At 35.2% G+C, this 10,326-nt stretch overlaps 1 protein-coding gene across 2 annotated transcripts in view; it reads left to right on the forward strand.

The window, feature by feature from the left end:
* The window catches only part of LOC149264240 (uncharacterized), a 35,703-nt gene extending 30,218 nt beyond the window's left edge, over positions 1-5,485 (forward strand). For both annotated transcript variants that reach the window (XM_089427859.1, XM_089427866.1), the window contains 11 exons: positions 84-159; positions 2,015-2,111; positions 2,275-2,344; positions 2,419-2,598; positions 2,759-2,881; positions 2,980-3,063; positions 3,172-3,356; positions 3,483-3,621; positions 3,725-3,784; positions 4,645-4,749; positions 4,857-5,485. In XM_089427859.1, the coding sequence (XP_089283985.1) occupies positions 84-159; positions 2,015-2,111; positions 2,275-2,344; positions 2,419-2,598; positions 2,759-2,881; positions 2,980-3,063; positions 3,172-3,356; positions 3,483-3,621; positions 3,725-3,784; positions 4,645-4,749; positions 4,857-4,970 (1,233 nt within the window). In that variant the 3' untranslated portion in view covers positions 4,971-5,485. The remainder of the gene's footprint in view (positions 1-83; positions 160-2,014; positions 2,112-2,274; positions 2,345-2,418; positions 2,599-2,758; positions 2,882-2,979; positions 3,064-3,171; positions 3,357-3,482; positions 3,622-3,724; positions 3,785-4,644; positions 4,750-4,856) is intronic.
* The last annotated feature ends 4,841 nt before the right edge of the window (positions 5,486-10,326 follow it).

The following is a 10,326-nucleotide window of genomic DNA, read 5'->3' on the forward strand; positions in this document are numbered from 1 at the left end:
AGCAATTACTTAGCATTTATTAAATATTTATTTATTTTTTCTAGATCAAAGCAGTGATAACGTTTTTGCATTTTCTTTTATAGGTTCTATCTCGCAATAATTTGGAATGTGATGGCATTGATGCAATTTGCATTAAGGATCAAGCTCTTACGAATGAAGGTGAGTGCAACATGTTGAAAATTTGGTTGAGTCTGCATTGCAATATGTAAAGTTATATATAAATTCATGTCTACAAATTGAGATCCACATTAGTAAATTGGGTTTAACCCATCAGAAATAAATGCCATGCACATGTATTTCAATGTTATCCATTATGGAACATTCTATCTATAATATCATATATATATGTCATCCAAAGTGGGGAAATAGTTATGAGTTTTTAAAATGATCGTTTTTTGGAAATGCCACATTTGAAGTTTCAAGAAGCTGGGAAATTGCATATAGATATGTAGATTTGTGTAGCAACTATATACTGCATGTCCCCATATGACTACTGGTCTAGTAGATGGAGTCCAAGAGGAATTGATCCAACCTTGTTTGATGGTTCCAGTACTATAACATAAAAGCTTATGATGTTGTTTCTTGAATTGTTCTGTCCAAATATTGCTTACTTGGTCTATAGCTTGAAAGTTATATGGAACCTGATGCCTATCCATGAGGTGCCCTGTTATAACTGTGCTAAACTGTATTAAGATATATGTCCCATTATTTCTTGCGCTGATGATGATTTGGAATGCATGCACAAGGGCCTTAACAACTTCTTTGACTATCTGTATTGGACTGAAACAAAGAAATTTATAGTTGACAACCCAATGTTTTCCAGCTTGCCTAGAGCGACTGAGAAAATGGGAGTTCCAATCAATATTAGACAAGGGAAACATAAAATGCTGAATAATAGCCTTCAACATTTTCTTCTTTGCTGGCCAATAAAAATAATTTTTAGATGATGGAGAATTTTATAATCACCAAAATTTCCCCGAGAAAAGTATTCCTTTTGCTGAAATGATTGTCATGCAGTCTTTTGGAACACAAGTGAGCCAACTTATCTAACATTTCATCTTTCAAAGGATAGTCCAGGAAAGGCTCCAGGTTGACTATGGTGTGTCCTGCAAAACAGAGAAAATTGGTGCTTTGTCCACTCTTCATACATATTTACCTGGCATCGAGAATGCTGATTAAGACATGAATTGGTTTCTTGCTAAGACAGTCAAGAAGAGATTTATTAGCATCCGATGTGTATGAGTAAATTGTCTGTTTTCTAAGTGAGAAATGTTGTCGATTTCAACTTTGCGAGAGAAAATTTCAGAATGATGAGTAACTGGTTGTCCCTTCTAATAAAGAACACCACCCAAGGAAAATTGGTGTCCATTTCTTACTGAAAATGGCTGTTGCAAGTCAAAGAGACTAAGCACTAGTGTGACACACAAATACAATGCATGTAAAAGTTGTTGAAGAGCTTTCTCAGTTGCTGAATTCCAGGAGATTTGTTTATGATCGCTGTAAGATGATCAAGAGGATGTGCAGTATGAGAAAACTGATGAATAGAGTAGGTGTACTCTGAGTTCTTCGGCAAGTACAAACCATTACTTGGACTCTTTTGCCAACATATTTTCCAAATTAAACTCAAAAAGTGCTTCCTTAGTCAAGAATCTATGAACTTTCTTGGATTTGTTATTGCTTTTGCCACGAGTCTAAATATAAATAGTCATCTTCCAATTGTTTGCTTCAACAAATGCTTTTGGCAGTTTTATTGGAAAGAAAATCTTGGATAAATGACTGTATTTTATTTATTGATCATGTTAGCTCTGTTGGAATTTCTTGGCACAGACATATTTATTGTGTACGATGGGCGCTGTTATTGATTTCTGTTGATTTGAACTTGGATTTGTCGCCTTTTTCTGCACTGCACTGCTATTTAATTTTACCTTGTTAATTTATTTCTTTGTCTTTGGCACCATAAATGCATTACACATGATCTGGTTGCTAAAATGCTCAGTATCTTTTTGAGTTTCAGGTGCAGAGAAAATTGTTGGTTGGTCTTTGAGCCACCATCTTATGAATAATTGTGAACCATGTGCCAGAGATGGAAAGCTCGTCATCACTAGTGAAAGGTAATTACATCATATTTTCCCAGATTACACATTAATTTTTTCCTGCACGTTAAATGTTTTGTTATTGATGTCTTTTTCACTTTTATAGGTAGCTCATTTTTTACTTGAATGCTTTTGGACTCTATCAAAATTCTGTTTTTGAAGTAAACTATTGTTATGCCAGTGTTCGTTATGGGCTGAGCATATTACAGGGAATTCAAAATGAGTCACGAGGTTCCAAAAAGTCACTCAAGGTAAAGCCTAAATTTTGAGCAAGTTCTGTGCTTCTGCTTGAGTGTTCAATTATTAATACCATGTATGTTTTCAGGATGTTGTAACTGAGAATGAGTTTGAAAAGAGACTTTTGGCTGATGTGATTCCACCAAGCGACATTGGAGTGACATTTGAGGATATCGGAGCTCTGGAGAATGTGAAAGATACACTGAAAGAGTTGGTGATGCTTCCTTTACAAAGGCCTGAGCTATTTTGTAAAGGTCAACTAACAAAGGTTGGATGCAATTTTTTATCAAGTATAAAGATTTTTCAGTAACTGCAAATAAAATGCTATAGTTTCACTTGATATTTTTTATTGTAGTCTACATTACATCTATAACGTCTATGATTCAATTTAGTTAGGTGTAAATAATCATTTTCATCCTTCACTGCAGCCTTGCAAGGGTATCCTTCTATTTGGTCCTCCAGGAACCGGGAAAACAATGCTAGCCAAAGCTGTTGCAACAGAAGCCGGTGCCAATTTTATAAATATTTCAATGTCAAGCATTACATCAAAGGTATGGTATCAGTTTGATTGGCAAGTGTTGTTTATTACTTTTTTATACACTTATGTAACAATCACATTGAAGTGTGTTTCTCTGGTTTGCAACGGCAGTGGTTTGGTGAAGGTGAAAAGTATGTCAAAGCAGTATTTTCGTTGGCGAGTAAAATTTCACCAAGTGTCATATTTGTTGACGAGGTGAATTTTTAATCTTCAGTGGTAGCCCAAGCTGTTTTGCTTACATTATAATGTGTTCCATTATGTTTTTATATCTTTGTAGGTCTTATCATGGGTTCTCCTTTGCAGGTTGACAGTATGTTGGGTCGAAGGGAGAGTCCTGGAGAACATGAGGCCATGCGTAAGATGAAAAATGAGTTTATGGTAAACTGGGATGGATTGCGCACTAAGGACAAGGAACGAGTACTAGTTCTTGCTGCAACCAATAGACCCTTTGATCTTGATGAAGCTGTCATCCGAAGACTTCCCCGGAGGTGTGCTTGATCAGTTCTGGTTCAGTGTATTATTTTTGTTAATTGGCAGTTCCTCTCTGAACTGGAACTTGAGTTTACGTGATGTGATTGTTTTCGTTACTGATGTTCATTGCAATGGTTTTGCAGGTTAATGGTGAATTTGCCAGATACAACAAACAGGGCAAAAATCTTGAAGGTGATACTTGCAAAAGAGGAATTGGCACCAGACGTGGATTTGGATGCAATTGCAAGTATGACAGAGGGATATTCTGGGAGTGATCTCAAGGTAGTTTCATTTTAAGTTGATAATTTCCTTTGTTGAATTTATTTGGAATTGAGATATGTTGCAGGGTTGGTTGACCTAATATATGATTCTTCTTCTATTGTAGAACTTGTGTGTTACAGCTGCATATTGCCCTATCCGAGAAATTCTGGAAAAAGAAAAGAAGGTATTCCTCTTTACAAAGCTTTTGGTCACTCTAGTATTTCAACAGTTCAGAGGAATATTTAGAATTTGCTTACTCGTTTAATTAATAAATAGCGGTGCTCTAGTATGTGGGTGACATGGGTTGTGAAGGGGGCATTGAGCTCTTTGTTGTATTGGACATCAGTTGAGTGTCTGTATACACACACACATAAACATCGATACATTTTTGTATCAAATATTTAAAGAGTTGAATGATGTAACTGATTTAAAAATGAGTAAAAACATGCAAACACATGATTAATGATTTCATTGGTCAAGCAATAAGCTCTTTCGGATGATTGAAGACCCCAACTTTGTCAGAGTCATGTCAAGTATTTTTATTTTTATTCTATTTTTATTTTTATTTTTAGTTTTAGTACAAATAGGCCGCATTTTACCGAGAGCTGTGACTAAGGGGTATCTTTTCTGAAGTCACCCATACTTGTGTACCTGGTCTTGTTCTTGACTGTGCCATTTCGGTGATATCCTGGCTTGCCACCGCCAGGATGCTGATGGGACGATGTTATGTCAGTAGGCTAGTGTCCTCGTGGTCCTTTACTGGAGTCACATTGCATCCCAGTCTTGGTTTTGTGCCTCCTGGATAAGGTGGCGTGAATCCCCGCTACCTTAATCACTGTATATAGAGAATATGTATTACACTTTTATATTGTAATAATGAATGCCAACCAAATTAAGCACAACTTTTGTGTCGTAAATCTGGCATTTTGTTTTATGCTGCATTTGGGTTTGTATTAATGAAACATTTCCTTCGGGTTGTTGCTTGTCATGTTGATCCCCTTTTTGACAGGGCTAATGTTTTGCTGCTATTGAAAATCTTAACAGGAAAAAGATCAAGCAGCAGCAGATGGCCGACCTCCACCAGCACTGAGTGTCAGTGATGATGTTCGTCGTTTGAATATGACTGACATGCGATATGCCCATGAACAGGTTTGGGTTTTAAATATTTTATGCTTTTATTGCAGAATAAACCGGCTCTGAAGATGCAAACAGATTTCTTGTTTTATGTTTCATTGTTTGTTCTCTCATTATTGCAGGTATGTGCTAGTGTTTCTTCAGAGTCAGCAAATATGACAGAGCTACTTCAGTGGAATGATCTGTATGGTGAAGGAGGTTCAAGGCGGAAAAAGGCACTTAGTTATTTTATGTAGGCAAGCTATGTACATAAACAGTAATTACAAATTGGCCTGGACTCTTATTTATTACTTATGGAGGTGGTCCTTTGGCAGCCTTTTCAAGTGGAATGTATCCAATACCGAAGTTGCCATCTGCATGCCATGTATAATAGTGTTTTGCTTACTGGTTCTCGGAATTTAGAGTCCGAGCTGATTTTTGGACATTTTCGTAGTGGGCTTAGAAGTATTTTTTGTACAAGGATCTCTGCGAAGGCACCTGTGCATTGGTTAATTTGACCTGTGAAGCTATTCCGAAACAAGATGTATATGTGAAATATGCTGATTCTACCGAGAATCTGTTGCATTAGTGTTTGCAATCCTTCTCATGCCATGCCCCAGGTTCTCTTGGTATTATCTAGTCTCAAATCTTTCTTAAAGCAAACGCTAGTGCTTTACACAAGTATAATAGATGCCATATGAGGATCCATGTTATTTTTACTGACTACATTTTTTTTTATTAATATAGACAATTAACTCTTTTGGTTTTTTAATCTATGTTTTATTTTCACTTATATGATGCATCTTGAAATTCTGTTCTGCAGATAATGATTTTTTTGGTGTGATCTTAAAATATTGTCAGGTCAGGTCAGCAGCAGTGGTTTAGTGGTTGAGATGGATGTTGACCTAGGTTCAAATTCCGATGGTTAGTTTTGATTACGTGCATGAATTGGTTGATTTTAATCAGCCATGGTCACATTTGGTTGAGCTTAACTGCCCCGTGAGCCCATTTTATGGTAATAAGACAGTTAGGGTTCATAACTCTTTCCTTGCATAAGAAGAGTATATTTTATATGACTAATTATATTATGATCTGTTACTGTAATTTTTACAGAGAATTCTATTAATGAATATTTTGTCATATTTTTCCCGATTATTATTTTCTATTCTATTTTCGACAGCTCTCTTTAGCTTTCTTTTCTGGATAAATATCATATGGGATGAACGGTGTTTTTAAATGCCATGGATCAGGGTATATATTTCCAGTTAGTGTTCAGTATGCCATCAGTGACATTTTCACATGGTTAAAGGACCATATATTTTATATCATCAATAACATCCTGATCTGTTACTTCAATCTTTTTTTAATAATGAATAGATGGACTGTCTGTAAAACTTTTTCTTTGGCCAGCCCTTGTTTTAAGACGTTCTGGATGTAGTAGATCATCGTAGTTGTTCCTAGTGCTGTCATTTCTAAAAGTTACTCATGTAATGCCACATTCTCGATGTTTTCTGTTAATGTTCACTTGTCATTGTCACTTGAATTAATATACTTCAAAATGCAGAACTTGTTTACTAAAAGTGTAAACTTTGACATTATAGATTACGCTTGTGCATAATCATGAAATATTATGAAATTTTTTACGTTTTCAGTTGGTGGTCACTTTGTGATTGTTATTTGAAGCAATAAACCTAAAGATGTCATTGTCACTTGAATTAATAATAGACCAGAAAATACACTTGTCTCCCAAAAGTTTTAAATTTGACATGTTAGATTGTACGCTTTATGGATAAACACGAAGTACTATGGTAAAATTTACATGTTTTTCAGTTGGTGGTCATTTTGTCAGTGTCATTTGAAGCAATAAGTCAAAAAATGTAAAACTTGTTTATTGAATGCTTTAAATCTGACATCTCACTTTAGACGCGCAAAAAATTACAGAACTATGACATTTTTGATGCATCTTTTTTTAAAATGTAAAATTTGTTTGTCAAAACTTTAAAATTTGGCATTGAGTTTTTTATAAAATTGCAGGACTATGACAAAATATACAATGCACTCGATGAAACAATACAGCACTGACGAAATTTGCAATGCACTTCTTTCTACATTGTGAAACGTTTATATCCCTTTAAAATATTCAAAAATATGCCATTAAAACTTACAAGAGTTGATGTTATACATGCAATTGATGTAGGGGATGTTGGTTCATGCGGAACTGGTTCATAGTAAGCGCCAGTCAAACCTGTCTTAACTAAACATATATACCAGCATCGATATTAATTGAGATGGTAACCACCATTTCTGTGTTAATTAAAACAATTCATTATTATTCTTGTGGAAGTTACATTTAATCAACTCTACGAACTTAGAAAACTAAAAAAAATTAGACCATAGAGTGAATTAATAGTTATATATATATATATATATATATATATATATATATATATGAATCAAATTAGGAGAAATGGCTTGCTTGCATAGTGTTATATATATATATATATATATGAATCAAATTAGGAGAAATGGCTTGCTTGCATAGCTAACACTAAGAAGAGCAAAAGGTTCTTGTTTGGAACTAGATGGTCAAGAAGCATGTTGATGCCGATGGTGGCAGCTTACATGACCATTGAAACCCTCTACTTGGGATGATAATTGATATTGAACATTATTAGCAATGTCTCCCATATTTGCCTAAAACCTTGTTCTTTATGTTGCCTAAAACCTTGTTCTTTATGTTACCTAGTGTTTGTCTAATGTTGGTATTGTTAGTGTCTTAATTCATGATTGGTTAATAGAAAATTCAACTTAATGCTCAAAAGGTTCTCTTTCAACCTTTGCTTTTTTAATTTATTTTCCATCAACAACCTCCTCCACTACCTCCTTGCTGAAGTATAATGTTCTTGTTTTCTATCCTTGTATATATTTTTACTACAATGTCCAATGCAAAGGTCCAATTAGTGAATATATGCAAGTCCAAGGACATGAATCGATTAAAGCACCTCAATGCTGAATTATAATGTTCTTGTTTTTTATCCTTGTATATATTTTTACTACAATGTCCAATGCAAAGGTCCAATTAGTGAATATATGCAAGTCCATAGACATGAATCGATTAAGGCATGAACTTAGTTATGATGTACATGTCTATGGCCCTAAGGTTCCACCATGTGGAAGGGTTATGAAAATGCATCGTAGTCTATGATTGCTTATAAAAAATAGCAGCAGTGTAAACATTCTACAAACCCAAAATTTCTTGACCATTCAAAATAATGTGAATAGATTTTTTATTTTATTGTTTTTGCCTTCAAATTTGGGAAAACAATTTTTGGATGGATAGAATTGTAGATGGGGAAGCAATGAATTTGAGGAGTGGGGCAATTTGGTGGGTTTGAGAGGTCGGGTTGATTTTGAGAATCACCCATGCCATTACGGAATGGTTCTTCACTAAGAAGACCCCAATAGGAACATGGCCTTTGTTACTTTGCCTTGTTTAGCATTCATTTGATCTTCTTCCCTATGGCCTTGGCTCGCTGTTCCCTTTTCTTCATGATTTATATCTGCTCAATTGTGGTCAAGATCTCTTTGCATTGCTCGATCGCAACTTATATATTTTCCTTCATTGCTTGAAAAGAAGTGATGGTTAGTATAAGACCCTGGAAGGCTTAAGATGTCTTTTGTTGTTCATATGATTTTCATGTGTTCCATGTCTCTTTAATTTTTTTATTTCTCTTCTGCATTTGCACCACTACTTCTTGTACTTGATATTATATATCTGCCTCAAGGACTAAGTTGCCAATCTCCGCATCCTCTTTTTTTTTTTTTAACATTGGTCACATTTCCATGAATAAACTTCTAATGGCTTCAATTTCATATTCCATGGTATTGGTTTGATTGTTCTATATTCTCAAATGTGCCATATCTCTTTTGGTATGAAGGAGACGATGGCTAATCTTATTCCCGAAACTGAAGTGTTATCTTACCATGTTTTTGGTTGAGACTTGGATGGCATGGTGCTGGGCGATCAATTCAGACCAGTGGTTGCTCATTGAGAGCTAATGCACTCAACCTACCATGGGCTTCCTTGGAGTCTTGTTTTGTATTTGCACTCCCATGTAAATTGCATTCCTTATCCTCTCTTGTGCATATGCTGTGATGTATTGCATGATATCCAAATTCTTCTATCTAGCTTGCATTAACATAAACTAATACTCATTGTCTTATGCAAGTTGTGTGATCATTTGGAGGTCCATTGCTTGATCCACCCAAACAATCAGAATAATAGGTGGATCATCTAGTTGCTAGGATGTAATCAAGAAATTTGATTACATCCTAGGTATTGAGGTGCTCCCTTCATCTTTTCATTCTTCCTTACCCCCCACTCCTCTTATTGGTTAGACCCACTAGTTTGGTCTGTATTACTATTATCTTCCTTTGGGAATTTTGTCATTTCCCTAGATCGCAGTAAGCATGGACTTAGGTTGGTTATCCTTGAACTCCCCTATTTGTTGCTTTTAAAGATAACCTTCATCCTAGTTACAAGCTCCACCATCCTACTTGTCACCTTGACAACTTACCCTCAATTCCTTGCTAAAGACCTACTTGGTATAATGTGTAGCAAGGGTGTACAAATAAATACTAATCTAATGATTTTCTTAGATTTAGATAAATATGCAAAATATGGAAATCACATCTTAGATCCACTCTACAGGATCCAAACCCTACAATATTCCTGCAATTAAGAATACAAGAAAGAAACTACACCATTAAATAAATAATGAGTTTGAAAGAATGTAAAAAACAAACCAATGGAAAGGCCAATGATTACATTCGATAGATGGGCTTGTTGAAGTATATGGGCTCAAAACCCCTCCATGAGATAGGTGAATGGATTATTTCAGGTGGGGGCAATCCCCTCTTTGATTGTGTGTGTAGTTAGCATGGAAATGAAAGCAATATTAAGAGGATATGGTGCTCGATATGATTGGAGTGATTTCGACATAATTTTGCTATAGATGGATGGAATGACCTCAAGCCTTTATTTATATGGAAAATAGAGGTTAAACCCCCTTGACATGTTCTTTAAAATAATGGTCAAATATGACCAAATCAAGACTAAGAATATCAATTAGGGTTTATAAATGTCCACTTATATCTACATTCTCCTTTTAGCAAATTCAAGCGATAAATAATCAAAATTGTGAATTTTGTAGAGTTGTGCAACTTTTGAGAGTACTCTCTACATTGGCAATGCAATTTTAGGGATAATATCTACATTTCCCTTATTAGGTCATAATTTGCATTTGTCCCATCAATGTCTAGATGTCTAGTGGAGGTGGAAAATGAGGTGAAATGGAGGTAATAAATGTTGATAACGATGTATTTCGGTAAGACTTGTGGAAATATCACAAGTGAGTAATTTTTAGGTGACAAAAGGATCCATATTGATAAAGTACCACTAATTTTGGGAATGAGGTTCCTCGTCACCCATGATATCAACTATGACCTTGGAGGCTTTTTCATTTTTGACCTATAAAATTTGGGTTAGCAAAGGAATAAATGGCTTCAATGTAGGGTATAGTAGTTGTGGTTGTTATAAAGTCCCCACCTAGA

The sequence above is a fragment of the Pinus tabuliformis genome, chromosome 6 (assembly GCF_031772625.1).
Source record: "Pinus tabuliformis cultivar Carrire ecotype Pingquan chromosome 6, CPIR1, whole genome shotgun sequence".
Classification (NCBI taxonomy): domain Eukaryota; kingdom Viridiplantae; phylum Streptophyta; class Pinopsida; order Pinales; family Pinaceae; genus Pinus; species Pinus tabuliformis.